The sequence below is a fragment of the Vigna unguiculata genome, chromosome 9 (genome assembly GCF_037176805.1).
Source record: "Vigna unguiculata cultivar grain cowpea cultivar isolate G323 ecotype 2 chromosome 9, ASM3717680v1, whole genome shotgun sequence".
Lineage (NCBI taxonomy): Eukaryota > Viridiplantae > Streptophyta > Magnoliopsida > Fabales > Fabaceae > Vigna > Vigna unguiculata.
Genome location: NC_140800.1, coordinates 38962320 through 38979207, shown reverse-complemented (window position 1 = coordinate 38979207; position 16888 = coordinate 38962320). Strand labels below are relative to the sequence as shown.

Genomic DNA, 16888 nt, shown 5'->3' with positions numbered 1-16888 from the left:
TCGTAAAATGATAGATGAATTTAAAAGTTCAGATAAATAGACAAATTTATACCTAATCGTTACACTTAATTTTTTGTTATTCTTTGTCACCAAATAAAACGAGTTTTTCAACCTATATGTTTGTCAGTGCTTGCTTCAAAACAAAACTATGCCTGGGAGAATAAATTAATCTGTTCCATCACCATGAAGCCTTTTACACTAGAATGATGTAGATGCGAGTATTTATTGAGACAGAATGAAGAGTTTGGTTGATGACACCCAGGTGCACTACGTGATGGGTAAATTTGTGTCCAACCATACCATATATCGACACCATTTTAAACACAGAATATCAAAACAATAAATTTATGAATTTATGAGTCTTCAAAAATAATAACACATTGATAATGCCTACTCAAATGAAAAGAACTAAGCCACATCTGTTCCGTTCATCTATGGGATACTCACATGAAAAAACTTCTAGATTATTTTCGACCCATAGGTACATGCTAGATACATGCTGAAATTTTAAAATACACGAAAATTTAATTTTGAATATTTAAACACTAAAATTACTTTAAAATTAAAATATTTTTGAATAAAATAAAATACAACCAAACTAAAGTTTACAAGGATTTTGGATAATATACTTACTTATCATGCTTATTTGTCATCCTATTACCGAAAACAAAAACTCAAAATCATCTACTTCACTCACTCATGCTGCATGTTGAATAAAAGTGAGGATAATGGGATTATGAAAATGTGTGCAACCCTAACACGAGTTTAAAAGATTGTGATTAAGACCCGTGAACACTCCAAATTCATATATCTGCTGCTTAATATATCATTAACACAGGAATAAAAACATCATTTTAATTTTTTTCACGAGAATATATAAGTACGGATAATATGATATTACAATCGATTCATTTAATGGATATTAAAATATTTGTTATCTTAGAATGCAACTACTTAATATATTATAACATAACAAGAACAAAAAAATATTTTAAATTTTGGCAGATAATAGATATATGCAAATCCGAATACCCATACTCGATTATAAATATATATTAAAATATTTGTTATGTATGAATATCTATTACCCACCGATACTAACAGAATTTATCCTCATATTCCTATTTTTTATAATATTCAACTTTCATATCTTCATTTAATATAAAAATAATACAATTATCATATATAATAATATATAATAAGGAGAACTTGTTATCCAACCTCCTCCTTGGATGATACAAGGATTCTGATGGACTATTCAGCCAGCGATCTTATTGATCTTCCTTATGAAGGGTACGGGTATATCTAGATATAAAAGCAAGGAATGTTCCATCCTGTATCCACACGTGCTTACCGTTTTTCATTCATTTTTTTTTTCTTCTGTCAATTAATGTCCCCGTATGTAGAGATCATTAAAGTAAATTTTATTTTTGAAAATTCTTGTAATGTATAATTAGGGAATCAAATTCTTGTCAATATAATTAAAGAAAATCAATTACCTACCAACTATTGAATTCTATTAATCCTTTTTATATGAGTTAGAGGTTTTCAAATAAAATTTTGAAATTCTCTTTTACTCGAGTTCATGAAATATTTGTTTACATTTCCCTTCCCTTCTCTCCTTTCTGTGAGCATTTTAAGTTGATTTATAGTATTTATATAATATTTTTCCTATCACAAAGGATCTTGAAGATTATAACGTAGATTAATAAAGCATGATATAAATAAAATTTGTAACAAATTTACTATATTTCGTATAATTTGTAAAAATATTAAAAACATATACACGTATTATTAGGTGACACTTGGGATCAAGAAGACAATTACTGCAATTACAATGTATAGTGTTCTGTTCTAAAACTCTGTTTCCCATTATGCACTTTCGATGCCGTTGTTGTTCATAACAAGGCGATTTTCACACTCTGAAGCTGTGCGATCCGTGTCTCTTGATCCCTCGGATTCCGTCGTCGTGCACTGATATAGTACGTCTCCCTCGGTTACCTCACCATTCATCCTCATCGATTGTAATTCATGAAATATATGATTTCTCGATATATGTTTTTATTTTAAATATATTCTTGAAATTTCTCTCACTGTGTATATGTGGTTGTGAATCACCCTATTTGGTCGCTTCTGAAGAAGCTAAATGATTATTTCATTTTCATCTATTTGTCATGTTTGTAATTACGAGGTTTACGTTTTTGTTGACACAGAAAACTAAGGTATCAGAAATTTGTAGACATAATTAGAAGTTCAAGCATTATAACTGGTTGCAACTGTTTTTATATTTCATTGAAATGCGAAGTAATTGAAATTTTCAAATTCATACGACCAGGTTCTGTTTCCCTAAGTCATTCCATTTCTTTTAAACTTTGTTGATGGAATTCTTAACTAGATTCCTTCTGTTATCTGCAAGCTAGTAAAAACAAAAACAAGGGTTCACCATGTCCGGCCCAGGGGTACGGTTGCACATCCAAGATCACAATGTAAGTTTGACGCCTGTGCATTTTTTCTACCTGTTTCTCGTAGTTGTGCTTCTATCACAAAGCCTTGAAAAGACTTGTTATTTTTGAGTTTGTGCAACGTACCAGCATGTAGGTTAAATTATTGTATGTTTCTTTTTCCTTGTAGCTTAAGTTTGAATGTAGGATGTGCATTAATGAAGCTTTGACAGCGTTACGTATAGCCACACTGTCAGTTAAGTTTTAGTTTCTTGTTATTGTTTGAATGTCTTGACATGTGCAGGTGGTGATGGATAATGGCATAGTCCAGGTTACGCTATCAAATCCAGGTGGGATTGTCACTGAGATACGATATAATGGTGTTGACAATTTGCTTGAAGTTCTCAACAAGGAGTCTAATAGAGGGTATGCCCCTCACATCCACACACACTTTAAACAATAGACACGGTGAATTGGTTGACAGATTTGTCATTAAGAAAGACAAAAATATACTTTGTACTCATTGTGGAGAAATATTAGGAAGCTCTTACTTTTTGAAGCCGTAAGCTGATTTTGTTTTTCATTTGAATGTTTAGGTACTGGGACCTCGTTTGGAGTGCGCCAGGAAGCAAAGGGATCTTTGATGTGTATGACAACACTACTTTCTTCTATAACTTCATGGTGTCTTTGATATTATTCCAACAATTCAGTTTCTCAATAAAGATTTATTCAAATGCATTCCCTGATTTGAGTTTGATATTATATTTGAAGTGGTTGAGTCACACTTGATCAGAAATAAACTGGTTGTCAACAAGTTTGCAATTAAACTAGGAGTGGGTTTTTTATGTCACACGAGCAGAAGTAAAACAGTTGTCGAACCCCTCTATTTTGGTTACATGGTCTACTTGCAATTTTATCAGTTCCATTATTGCTCAAAGGATAATATTTTAAGCACATGCTAACTCGAGATGTTATGGTTCAGGATTCATGGAACTTGTTTTAAAGTTATAGTTCAAAATGAGGAACAGGTGGAGCTTTCTTTCACAAGAATGTGGGATCCTTCTCTAGAGGGAAAATTTGTCCCCTTAAATATTGACAAAAGGTCCTTGGCTCTAATTTTGTGTATCAGTTGGCTTCTTTTACTGATAGCTATAGGATTAAAATTTGTGGATTGTCAATTTCAGATTTATAATGCTCCGCGGTTCATCTGGCTTCTACTCTTACGGAATTTATGAGCACTTAAATGGATGGCCAGATTTTGATCTCGGTGAAACGAGGATTACTTTCAAGCTAAGAAAAGACAAGTAAATTCTATCATTTTGACAACAAAGTTTGAGGCATCTCTTTACGTTTGTCATTCTCTTGTACTTGTTAATTGTATTTGCATATTTAACACGAAATTCGTAGAACCCTTTGGGGGAAATTGATAATTACTAAATAATTTGATAAGACTATCATATAATTTTGTTATCAGAAATATCAGTTTCTTTCACAAATATAGCCATATCAGCTGAGATGGTCTTGGTAGATAAATAGGAACGTTTATTTCTTTTTTGGATTTTCATCCACTTTAACAATGAAGTATGTAGGTTTCAATACATGGCTATGGCAGACGATAGGCGAAGGATTCTTCCTTATCCAGAAGATCGGTTACCCGGAAGATGCCAAACCTTGGGCTATGCAGAAGCTGTCCTACTAACCGATCCCAAAGACCGACAATTGCAAGGAGAGGTATCTGTTGCAAATGTTTCCTGACATTGTTTTTATTTTTTTGAAAGCTTCTAGTTGTATTTTATCGTAGCAGTCTTTGCTTCTTCAGATGGCTTCAATGTTAGTTCCTGCTCATATGGTACAAAAGTTTACAATATGTCCCTACTTGCGTAATTAAATATTATTTTTAATTTCCCTCATGTGGTTTGGGGAGTATTACTTCGCCAACATGTGGTTTACACTGTCACTTTGCCCCTTCATACTTTAATTAACATATTTGTTATCTACTTAGACTACTTGTCTCTCTTTTGGCTGTCAGCTATGATAAATTTATTCATGCTATATTCCATTAAACCAGCAGGATTACATATGAGACATTAGACATTCTGTTCCTAAATTTTGACAAGGAGAACATTGTTTCTTGTAGAATAAAGGAATCTTCAACTGCTTTTTTGTAACTGGCATCAGTTTAAGTTTTAATATCATGAAACCAAAGTGGAAAAATGCAACTGAAACTAACCAAATGGCTTCAAATGAATTCATTCAACTTATCTAAACTACTTTGTATTTGAAAAAAGTTAATCAAAGTCCAAACACGCAAGTCATAGTTGTTTGATCTGGCAAGTTGAGTAATTCATGTGGCTTGTTAAAGAGGGGGTAGGATGATTTCCTATGCTTGGATTTTGTATTAACTCTTTCACCGGGTTTTTATTTGAATTCAATCTAATTCACAGGTGGATGACAAGTATCAGTATTCATGTGCAAACAAGGATAATCGAGTTCATGGGTGGATATCTTTCAGCCCACCAATAGGCTTCTGGCAGATCACACCTAGTGATGAGTTTCGTTCTGGTGGACCCCTCAAACAGAATTTGACCTCACACGTAGGGCCCACCACACTTGCAGTAAGTAAATGAAATTAAATTTTAGACCAAGATAAGAATTTCCTACAAGGCTATCATAATATCTTAACTCTTCTTGACATGTTTATTAAATTGGCATCATCAGATGTTTCTTAGTGGTCACTATGCGGGACAAGATTTGGTGCCTAAAATTAGAGGTGGTGAATCATGGAAGAAGGTCTTCGGTCCTGTATATCTTTATTTCAATTCTGCACCAGTTGGTGACGACCCACTTTGGTTATGGGAGGATGCAAAAATACAGGTTTGTGCATGCTTCTCGTGAGCCTTTGTTAGGAGGAATTTAGTATAGACAGTTCGATCAAGTAATTATCACATAAGGCTAATTCGAATTGATAATCAGATGATGAATGAAGTTCAAAGTTGGCCATATTATTTCCCAGCTTCAGAGGATTTTTTAAAATCGGATCAACGGGGCAATGTCAGTGGCAGATTACTTATCTTAGACAAGTAAGCATGATATTCCTAGTTTATTCTTGAGGGTTATATATTCCATTTTTTGGATTTGTATCTTACTGTGTTTGGAATATATTGCATTATATAGTGCACTTTGATTTTGTTTTGGCCCGTGCAAGGTGTGCAGGTTACATAAAAGCTACTACTAGTTTTATTAAAAGCTTTTAGTCATTTTTGTAATATGAAAAAAAGAAGGCGGTTACTTACTTTTTTTGGGGTGAGAAATTTAAAAAAAAAATAATTAGTTGAATAATTCATCAACTGCTGCTGAGCAGCAGCAAGATTATGGTTATTCTTTTTTTCTGCATTGGCAAATTTTATGAAACTATTCAAATTGTAGGTACATCTGCACAGACTTAATATCAGCAAATGGTGCTTATGTTGGCCTGGCTCCACCTGGAGATGCAGGGTCGTGGCAAAGAGAATGCAAGGTACTCTTCCCACACTTGTGGATAACTAGCATTATAGTTGCATGAGCTTTACCTTTTGTAGTTTGTCCCTCAAATAATTTATTTTTGTAATTTTTATCACCTTTGGTGCGAGGATGGATCTATGTGATTGTGATCAAAGGGATCTTGCTGACTACGCGAGACATCATCTTGTTTTCCTTTTATTTTGAAAAGGATAAATTATAAAAATCAATATAATTACAAGAATGTGCCCAAAATAACTTCTTACCAGAAGATTAATTAACTTTTACTCATAACAGGACTATCAATTCTGGACCAGAGCAGATGAGAATGGATTTTTTACTATTAGAAATGTACGTCCAGGCGACTATAACCTTTTTGCTTGGGTGCCTGGCTTTGTTGGGGACTACAAATTTGTAGATTCTGTGAAGATAACGCCAGGTTCCTTAGCTTCGTCAAAGTTAAGTTTGTTTGCCGTCATGCAAAATAAAGTTGAGTTCTGTGCTTAATAAACTTGGGATGCAGGTTCTTACACTGAATTTGGTGAACTTGTATATGAGCCTCCAAGAGATGGTCCCACATTGTGGGAAATAGGTATTCCTGATAGATCTGGTGCAGAATTTTATGCTCCTGATCCCAATCCCCAATATGTTAATAAGCTTTTTATCAACCACCCAGACAGGTTAGCTCTGTTCTTTTTGTTTTTCCATATAATGCTTAAACGGATCTTGCTTAATTGTGAAACTATCTATACCATAGCACGGAATGGCGAAAACGCTAAAATCTTTACCCAACTGTGCATTTTATCCTTGTACGTGTGATGAAAATATTTCATTGAGATGTCAGTTTGTCTGTTCTTAGATTTTCCTTTTTTTTGCTCAACTTGTAGGTTCAGGCAGTATGGATTGTGGGAAAGATACACAGAATTGTATCCTGATGCAGATTTGGTTTACACAGTTGGTGTTAGTGACTATAGGAAGGATTGGTTTTATGCGCAGGCTCCAAGGTCTGATTTATGGATTATTGATCATTTTCATGAGATGAGAATGTTACTAAATTTTCAAGCGTGTGAAACTGCAGGAAAAAAGAGGATAACACTCTTCAAGGGACCACCTGGCAAATCAAGTTCGAAGTCAGAAGCGTGGTTAAGGGAAGTACATACAAACTGAGAGTTGCAATTGCATCTGCAACATTAGCTGAATTGCAGGTAAACTCCCTAACTATTTTTTTTCTCACATACACATCCCACTGGTTGTGATAAGTACTTTGTAGAATGTGGTGCTGACATTATGGCTTGTCGTGAAGGTTAGAGTAAATGATCCCAAGACTGCGCGACCACTATTTACCAGTGGATTAATAGGAAGGGACAACTCAATTGCAAGACATGGAATTCACGGAATCCATTGGCTTTACAATGTGAGTATACCAGGTTCTCTTCTTGTTGATGGCACAAATACCATATATTTTACGCAACCAAGATGCAACAGTCCCTATCAAGGTATCATGTATGATTATATTCGTTTGGAAGCCCCACCTTGTGAAGGAATTTAAGTTAACCTTGGGACGTAAATGATACAAAATGTTTACAATATAGTTGTGAACATTGTATGCGTACTACTATCTTATATTTTTTCTTTCTGTTTTTTCTGCAATCTTTTGTTGTCGTTGTGTATTTATTTGGACTTTGTTTGATAGTCACGAGAATTCTGAAAGCACACATGATAAACTCGTAATTGTATTTGATGTTTTTGTTTGACTAAATCATCCACCTTTCAAGTGCACGGGTAGATTGTCCAAGGATATAACTGATGCATCTGAATATAGAGTTTTATTTGCACTGTAGAAATGTAATAGCCACTGTCCCAAGCTATAGAGTTAGTTTCTTCTTCTCATTATATTGACTCTTACGTTCTTAATAAAATTATTTAATTGATTTATATAAACCATCTTAATTAAATTTTAAGTATTTATAATTAAGTATCACTTTAAATATTTGTTGTAATTAGTGTTTTTTTTTTAATCTATTAGTTTGATTTTTGTTATCTTCAACTAATCGATGAATTTATCAATCTTTTTCAACTTGATCACAATCTTTTCCAACTTTATCAAATCAAAAGATATCAAATTGACCGATAAATTAAAAACAAAACAAAAAATGCCATTCCATTGATGATAAAGTCAAACAAAAATAAAAAATATTAAGCATTCAATAACTTTTTTATGGAATTCAGTTGAATTGAAGATATTCAGTTTAAATTTAATTTAATTAAGCTTATAAAAAAAATAATTACTAACTTTATTAATCTGGCTTTAGGAGTGATGGTTATAGAGGCTGATGTAATTTCTTAAATCAGTCCAACCTATTAAAATCTTAAAAATCTTAAAGGGAAGATTCATTGGAATGAATGTCCTAAATGCTAAAAAACATCCCAAAGAAATTTGGTGACACGATTTAAAATATATTATTTCACTATTTAATATTTAATGAATGAAATTCAGCAAAGAAAAATATTATTTAAATGGTGGTGGATGGATATTAGTATACTCCACAATTACCTGTCACAAGCAAAAACTTTTGCATGTTTAAAGGCCAAGTAGGTGTATCAAATTTCTGTCATTTTTTAAAACAGAAATAGAAGGAATAAATCAGTAAAAAATTCAAATGTTTTTCATTAATTAAAATCAATTTGTACAGTAACTTTTTTATAAAAAAAATCCTTTTTAGCTTTTAAGTTGGATTTAATGTGTGTTTAAAAGTGTACCTAAAATAACTTATAATTAAGCATTCGGTTAAATTGTTTTTTAGATCTTCACGATTAGTCAAAAATACTTTTTGTTTCCAACAATTTTGTACAGCATTTTGTTCCATCGTCTTAAACACAATGTCTTAGACCTCATTTTTGAAATGTAGTGGATTTCACGTGCGGACTAAATTATCACATTTAAGAAAACGGCAGAATCAAAACTATCTTTTAAAATTGACAAGGGGGTTTCTTCCTGCACCCCCAATATTTCTTCTGCACCTCCAAATATTCATGCTCTTCCATTTATGTCCTTGGAAAATTAAATAAATAAAAAAAGTTTAATTAGGTAGACGCAATTATGAATGGCAAAGTTAGTTGGCTGCCTGAATTAATTACCGGCCAGTCTTTTATATACCCTGCACCCCTCTTCAGTTTCACTTTCAGTTTCACTTACATTTACTTTCACTGCAAAAAATTTCGTGGTCACTGCAAAAAATTTCGTGGTTGAGGTGTGAAATTCCATCTGCTTCATTTCTTCTCAGAAAAAGAGGTACACCTGTTTAGAATAGAAGTTTATATTTGATAAGTTTATGTGTGAGATAAATGTTGGTGCATTTTTAATATTTCATGAAGTCATTTTTATTTACGGAAGTGTCATGTAGAACTTAAGTTATTTTTTCCATATACGGAAGTCGACTTTCGGAAGTGTATATGTAAAACGGAAGTCGACTTCCGGAGGCAAGTAAAATTTAATAATTTTTTTCCTTCTACGGAAGTCGACTTCCGAAAGTGTATGAATAAATCGGAAGTGGACTTCCGGTGAAGTAAATGTTTATAGTGTTACGGAAGTGGACTTCTGGTTTTAAAGTGAATATTTCGCCCGGAAGTCAAGTTGTTTTTCTTTTTTTCCACTTCCGATGCTTTCTCTATTCTACCATGCTTTTTTTCATTTTTCCACTCCACTTCCGTAGATGGCTAACCTTTGTTTTTTCTTTGTTTTTTCTTTTTCAGTTTTCCACTCGACTTCCGTAGATGGCTAACCTTTGTTTTTTCTTTGTTTTTTGCTTTTCAGTTTTCCACTTCGCTATACTAAGTTGTCTTTTTTCTTTTTTCTTTCACTTTTCTACTTCCATGCTTTTAGACTTAGTAATATTTTAATTTATTTTATTTTGTAATTTATAATTTTGTTACGGTTTGAATAATAACTTATTTTTTATTTATTATTTATTTATATTATTTATTTAACTTTTATTTACATGAATATTTATTTTTTGTTTATATTTTTGTATGTTTTAATTATTATTTGTTTAAGTTTACTATTTATTTATTTATTGTGTGTTTGTTTTATATTTTTGAATGAATATTTTTAATTTTTATTGATTGAATTTAATTTTTTTTTATTTTTTTATGGTTGAGTGTTTATGTATAATTATTCAAAATTATAATTATTTCAAATTATAATTATTTAAATTTATATTTACTCAATAATAAAATTAATTAAAATTAAAATTTATCAAAATCATAAACCAATTAAAATTTTAATTAATCTAAATTATAATTATTTAAAATTATAATTATTTAAATTTATATTTGCTCAATAATAAAATTAATTAAAATTAAAATTATTCAAAATCGTTAATAACTAAAATTTTAATTATTCTAAATTATAATTATTTAAAATTATATTTACTCAATAATAAAATTAATTCAAATTTAAATTATTCAAAATCATAAATAACTATAATTTTAATTATTTTAAATTCTAATTATTTTAAATTATAATTTTTTAAAATTGTATTTACTCAATAATAAAATTAAATAAAATTAAAATTATTCAAAATCGTATATAACTAAAATTTTAATTATTCTAAATTTTACTTTTTTAAAATTATAATTAATTAAATTTAATAATAATTAAAATTAATTAATATCAAAATTATTTACATTAAAATTAAAATTAAGTAAAAAAAATTGCGGAACACGTCATTACGTTATTACGAAAGTGGAACTCGCCTTACGGAAGTGGAACTCGCCTACAAAAGTCGAACTCGTCTACGGAAGTCGAACGTCGAACTCGCCTACGGAAGTCGAACGTCGAACTCGCCTACGGAAGTTGCACTGGCCTACGGAAGTGGAACTGCTCTTACGGAAATCAATATTTACTAACTACGGAAGTCAACTTCCGATATTGATGTCGACTTCCGTAAGTGCCATTTTTTTTTCTTCCCAACCTGGTTCCACGACTTCCAGCTTTTTGTGTTTTTACAGATCTATATTCAAATAAAAAATAATAATTACGTACAACAAAGCAAAGATGGCAGAAACAATCAATAAATTATAAAATTAAAATATACAACGGGATAGTTTTAGCTTTACTTACCTGTTGGAGAGGAGAGGAATGGGGAAGGGAAGAGGAAGAGCGGACAAAAAAAATTAGAAGGAGTGGGCCAGAGAGTGAAGCACGTTAGAGTGGTGAGTGTGGGCAGATGAGAGATTGGGGGTGTGCGGCGGCTAGGGTTCAGTGAAACAAGTGAAGCATTAAATAGGAGAGAAAAATAGAAATTAATTGATTTAAAATTTAAAAATACTAAAAGGGTAGTTTTGGAATTTATGAAAAGTTTGGAGGTGCAGAAGAAATATTGGGGGTGCAGGAAGAAAACCCCAATTGACAAAACTTAAGACACAAAAACTATATTTTATCCTTTAGCTTGTATTTGAATAAGACAATTGAATTGAATATTGTTTTAAAATTTTCAAAAGAATGTGTATAAATTAACTTTCAAATGGCGTAAGTACCTTACCCTCAATTCAGAATGAATAAATAAATAAATAAAATGTTATAATATTTCTACAAATATTTCATTTAATACTTAAACGTTATTTTTGTAGTAAATATAATTAAAGTCAGTGATCAAATGTTGTTCACTTTAAAGTTTTAAGTTTTTCTACCGAATTACTTTTAAAAGATATGTCGGAGTTAGAGGAAAAATATATATTTTTGGTTAAAATATATTTTTTGTCTCAATTTTATTAAATAAATCTTAATTTTAATTTTGTGTTTAAATAGGTTTCGATTTTTTTTTAAAATACATTGGTCCCAACAATCGCCTAATGAGAATAAGAAATGAAGGAAACGAAAAGAAGGAATTGATAGAACACTACATATTTTAATTTTTATCCTTCTGTATGGTTGTAATTGACTGTTTCTTCACTCGTACGCCATTATCTAAAAACCGTATACACCAAACTGTGGCGACCAAGTAAAGAGATTCAAAACAATGCTTTCTCTGTAATCCAATTCATTTCAGCCCTCACACTATCCATTTTTCTGTTGGCACATTGCTGAGTAGTACAACATAAGCACACACTGTTTTTTCTCAAAACTCTGCTTAAAACCACCCATTGCTACCATATAAAGGTCACTCTTTCTTTGCATTATGAGATAAATATTCTCAGCCATTCTCTTAAACCACTCTCAATCTCTCACATTTTCATTGCTCACTCGTTCACTGCAAATACCACACCATGCCGTTACTGGGGGTGCAACTTACTATTCAAGATAATCATGTACTTAAAACTTAGCCCTTTTGTTTTTCCTTATAAATTTTCGTAGCAGTCTTAAGGGTAACGAAAATTCATGTGCAGGTGGTGATGGAAAATGGCATACTAACACTCACTTTATCAAATCCTGGAGGAATCGTGACTGGAATACAGTACAATAACATCGACAACTTGCTTGAAGTTTTGAATGACGAATCTAACAGAGGGTATGTATATGTATTATTTAGAAAAAGTTATTGTGTTCAATGTTGCAGATTAAGGAACTTCGTTTGGTGTTCCTAGTAACATGTCTTCGACTTCATGCAGGTATTGGGACCTTGTTTGGAGCTCACCGACAAGTACAGGAACCAGTGGTACATTTGATGTGTATGTGTTTCTTTGTTTTACTTGTACGACAAATTATGGCTTAACGTTTCCTTCATTTCTTCTTTCCACGATAATCTGTTCAACAAGTTAAAGTCACACATTGTGATGATACGTGACTGCAGCATCAAAGGAACAAAGTTCCAAGTTATGGTTGAAAATGAGGACCAAGTTGAGGTATCCTTCACCAGGACGTGGGACGTCTCTCTAGAGGGCAAGTTGGTACCTTTAAACATTGACAAAAGGTAATTAGTTAACAATCATTGTTCATTTTGCATTGTTAATACATAATGTAAAGTTAATTAATGGATTAATGTGTGATTGTAGGTTCATAATGCTTCGTGGTTGTTCGGGCTTCTACTCCTATGCAATTTATGAGCACTTACAGGAGTGGCCTGCTTTCAATCTTGACGAAACAAGACTTGCTTTCAAGCTCAGAAAAGACAAGTAGAGGCTTAAATTTTTTATTAATCCTTCCAGTTATTATAATAATATCATTGTTGTTCCTCAATCTCAAAGAATATATATGGGTGTTGTGCAGGTTCCATTACATGGCCATGGCTGATAATAGACAAAGAAACATGCCTCTTCCAGATGACAGATTAGCACCTAAGGGGAAAGCCCTTGCCTACCCAGAAGCTGTTCTACTTGTTAATCCCATCGAACCAGAGCTTAAGGGAGAGGTAACCAAATTTAGGTTGGGATACTGATCCACCATTAAGTAGTTCACCATTTTCAATTAATTGATGAACTCATTTTTCATGAGCATCATCAAATGAAAAGTGAAATGGAATAAAAAATGGTTGGTATGTGTATATAGGTGGATGACAAGTACCAATATTCATGCGACAACAAAGACAACAAAGTTCATGGATGGATCTGCATGGATCCTGCAGTGGGGTTCTGGCTTATTACGCCCACCGATGAGTTTCGATCTGGTGGGCCCCTCAAACAAAACTTAACTTCTCATGTTGGCCCCACCACGCTTGCCGTAAGTGCTCCCAACATATTCTGCAATGTTTCATGATTCCATGTCTCAAACATTCATTATCTTTGCTAAAAAATAACGTAATCAGGTGTTTCTGAGTGCACATTATTCTGGAGAGGATTTGGTGCCTAAGTTTAATGCTGGTGAGGCATGGAAGAAAGTTTTTGGTCCTGTTTTCATTTATTTGAATTCTTCCTATGATGGAGGTGACCCCCTTATGCTATGGGACGATGCTAAACAACAGGTTTAATATTTGTTTCTGTATCTAATATTAAATTATATATATAGCTTGATTTTATGGCATAGTTAGTGACACCACCACATGATTATGCAAACTTACAGATGTTGGTGGAAGTTCAAAGCTGGCCCTACAGTTTCCCTGAATCGGAGGATTTTGCGAAGTGGGACGAACGTGGTAATGTTAGTGGCAGGCTTTTGGTTAGAGAGAGGTGTGTTCTGATAAAATTTATTTGAGATTAGTTACAGTATCTGGTAATTTTTACCACCTAAACCTTGATACAGTGAAAGTGCAAAAAGCAATAAGATTTTCTTGTGTTGCAGGCCATTGAAAGCACATGTAATAACTTGTGTTAATCTAATTAACTCCATTTTGCTATATATATAGGTGTATAAACGATGACTATATCTCAGCAAAAGGTGCTTATGTTGGCTTGGCTCCTCCAGGCGATGTGGGATCATGGCAACGAGAATGCAAGGTGACTTGAAATGGAGGAAGAATATGTTCACTGCATGTTCTTATTAGTATGCTTATTTAAGTTTTGTCTCTTATGAACTTTTAAGTCTATAGAAAGATCATTAGCTAACAGATACATTACATTTTAATTGTTATCAGAATTACCAGTTTTGGGCTAAAGCAGACGATGATGGCTACTTCACCATCACCAATGTACTTGCAGGAGATTACAATGTTTACGCCTGGGTGCCTGGTTTTATTGGTGACTATAAATATGACGTAGTTATGAACATAACAGAAGGTATAAGAAAGAAGCTTTTTTGTTTTTTCTTTTTAAACTACTGAGTTTTTGTATTGACTATTTACTTGAAAATAGGCTGTGACATCGACCTTGGTGAGCTTGTGTATGAACCTCCTAGAGATGGTCCAACAGTGTGGGAAATTGGCATTCCCGATCGAACAGCTGCTGAGTTCTATGTTCCCGACCCAAATCCCAAATATATCAACAAACTCTATGTTAATCATCCAGACAAGTAAGTCAGCTATTAGGATCCAATTTGTGACCTTGACTCTGATATCAACTATTAGGATCGAGCGCTTATAACTAAACCAAAAGTTATAACCATTGGTTAGGGTGCAACTCTTTTTACTTAAGAGCGTAATAGCTCAAACACCACATTCAATTATGACTCGGCGCATTTGAGTTCTATCAGGGAACAATTGATGTCACCTACGACAATATTGATTAGAAATAAGATAATATGAGTTTATAGTATATAAGTGGTGCAAACTTAAAGTCCACTTTTTAACTTGATATCAGAGTTATGAGTTACTGTGAATCTAGTTCCACACTCAAGTTGTATATACCTCGGCATAAGAAGATGTGTTGAAGATTATAAGAGGACAAGGTTTCTCTCATTATTAAATATGGACATATTTCCAATGAAAAAGACCTTTCTTATCGATGTATTTTCATTGAGTTTATTTTCAAAAGCCAAAATCGACTCCATTAAAACTGATTAATTTCAGTTCCCATGTAAAAGCTTGTAAATTAATGAAGAATATTTCTGTATAACTCTTACAATGGATCTTAATTGGCAGGTTTAGACAATATGGATTGTGGGAGAGATACGCAGAACTCTACCCTGACAAAGACCTGATCTACACAATTGGTGTGAGTGACTACACCAAAGATTGGTTCTTTGCTCAAGTTACCAGGTACAAAAAAAATGGTTTCTTCTTAACAAAGTATTGTTAACATCTTGCAGTGTATAACTGCATTGTTGGCTTTTACATTTTGCCTTTTTTTCAGGAAGAAAGATGACAACACATTCCAAGGAACCACATGGCAGATCAAGTTTCAGCTCGATAAGGTGAACACAACCAGTAGCTATAAACTTCGGGTGGCTTTGGCATCAGCAACACTATCTGAACTTCAGGCAAATTCTTAACTTCATTAGTCTAATTAACTTTTTATAATCGTAACCTTTACTAATTAATGTTTACTACAATTTTAGGTTCGAGTTAATAATCCAAAGAGTCCTCGTCCTCTATTTTCAAGTGGGTTGATAGGAAGGGATAACTCGATCGCAAGGCATGGAATTCATGGACTTTATTGGCTTTACAGTGTAGACATTGCAGGAACTCAATTTGTTGAAGGAGATAATACCATCTTTTTAACACAGAGCAGAGGAAATAGTCCATTTCAGGCAATTATGTATGATTATATTCGTCTGGAAGCTCCACCATCATCTAATATCAATAACACAAAGTGATCAATTTTCTGTTTCTGAAGAATAAATACTGGGAATAAAGAATGGAGCTTCTGAAATAAGGAAAAACTCAGTTTCTTTTTAGCTTGTACTTGTTTGTAGTTGCATTAAGAATTTGTTACCTGACCTCATTAGGAATTCCTAAGGGAATCTACCAAGTTTTATTATCTATCAAATTCATAACGTTTGTCTTCAAAAATTGTTGAACATCAATGTCATCATTGTGTTAATAAACCATAAATCTATCCAAAATTTAGTATCCTTTTATGACCATTTGACAAATGATGTTTTTCAGTATTTTATTAAAATATATTTAATTCTAGATTAATTAAAGATTACATGAATATGGACTTAAATAAGCCATAATCACTTACCAACCAGTGGTTTATTGGTATTACTATACGACTAGTAAATTTATTGATAGAAAAAATTGTCAAAATTTAATAATTAAAATATCATTATCTTTTAACTAAATCACTTGACTTATCCACCAGTTAATTGGGCTAAATTAAAAAATACTTTACTAATTATAAATTTATTGATTTTCAGTCAAATCTTAGTGTTAACCCATATAAATCGATCGGTTTGCCTGACTTTCAAAAAACTAAATAAAATGGAAAATTATAAATATTGTAATTATAACATTGTAACAATTAATTAAAGAGATTTCTTTATAACTTCTTTTTGTACAATTGTTTTATAAATTTAATATAAATGTCAATATTTCTTTTATTTTTACAAAAATTGTAGTATTTTATCTTTAGTCATATTTATTAATTTTTGTCATCATGAAAATATAGCTCTTTATTGATGTAACATCCCAATTTCA

The 16888-nt window shown here is 32.3% G+C and overlaps 2 protein-coding genes and 1 long non-coding RNA gene across 3 annotated transcripts; 2 read left to right on the top strand and 1 right to left on the bottom strand.

Moving 5' to 3' along the window:
* Window positions 1–1807: 1807 nt before the first annotated feature.
* LOC114164537 (uncharacterized) lies at window positions 1808–7718 on the top strand. The gene is made up of 16 exons (XM_028049248.2): window positions 1808–1982; window positions 2417–2486; window positions 2746–2867; window positions 3038–3088; window positions 3424–3543; window positions 3626–3745; window positions 4031–4172; window positions 4886–5056; window positions 5160–5315; window positions 5415–5521; window positions 5868–5958; window positions 6237–6378; window positions 6463–6619; window positions 6827–6943; window positions 7018–7144; window positions 7243–7718. Exons 2-16 carry the CDS (start codon window positions 2445–2447, stop codon window positions 7486–7488), a joined length of 1911 nt encoding a protein of 636 aa, XP_027905049.1. The 5' UTR covers window positions 1808–1982; window positions 2417–2444; the 3' UTR covers window positions 7489–7718.
* Window positions 7719–8684: 966 nt separating this feature from the next.
* Window positions 8685–11188, bottom strand: LOC114162939 (uncharacterized). The gene is made up of 3 exons (XR_003599321.2): window positions 11062–11188; window positions 10695–10951; window positions 8685–9237 (listed from the first exon to the last, which is right to left on the bottom strand). It is a non-coding gene; the product is annotated as an uncharacterized LOC114162939 (long non-coding RNA).
* Window positions 11189–12094: 906 nt separating this feature from the next.
* On the top strand, window positions 12095–16258 carry LOC114162938 (Rhamnogalacturonate lyase family protein). The gene is made up of 15 exons (XM_028046954.2): window positions 12095–12248; window positions 12327–12448; window positions 12549–12608; window positions 12731–12850; window positions 12933–13052; window positions 13147–13288; window positions 13426–13596; window positions 13682–13837; window positions 13936–14042; window positions 14219–14309; window positions 14447–14588; window positions 14664–14820; window positions 15389–15505; window positions 15600–15726; window positions 15805–16258. The coding sequence occupies exons 1-15, from the start codon at window positions 12207–12209 to the stop codon at window positions 16060–16062; spliced, it is 1932 nt and encodes a 643-aa protein (XP_027902755.1). The 5' UTR covers window positions 12095–12206; the 3' UTR covers window positions 16063–16258.
* The last annotated feature ends 630 nt before the right edge of the window (window positions 16259–16888 follow it).

Coding starts and splice junctions, on each gene's coding strand:
- LOC114164537 (XM_028049248.2), top strand. CDS start 2,445: ATGTCCGGCCCAGGGGTACGGTTGCACATCCAAGATCACAAT. Junction 2,487..2,745: donor TGCACATCCAAGATCACAAT/GTAAGTTTGACG, acceptor TGACATGTGCAG/GTGGTGATGGATAATGGCAT. Junction 3,746..4,030: donor TTCAAGCTAAGAAAAGACAA/GTAAATTCTATC, acceptor TGAAGTATGTAG/GTTTCAATACATGGCTATGG.
- LOC114162938 (XM_028046954.2), top strand. CDS start 12,207: ATGCCGTTACTGGGGGTGCAACTTACTATTCAAGATAATCAT. Junction 14,821..15,388: donor TATGTTAATCATCCAGACAA/GTAAGTCAGCTA, acceptor CTTAATTGGCAG/GTTTAGACAATATGGATTGT. Junction 15,506..15,599: donor TTCTTTGCTCAAGTTACCAG/GTACAAAAAAAA, acceptor CCTTTTTTTCAG/GAAGAAAGATGACAACACAT.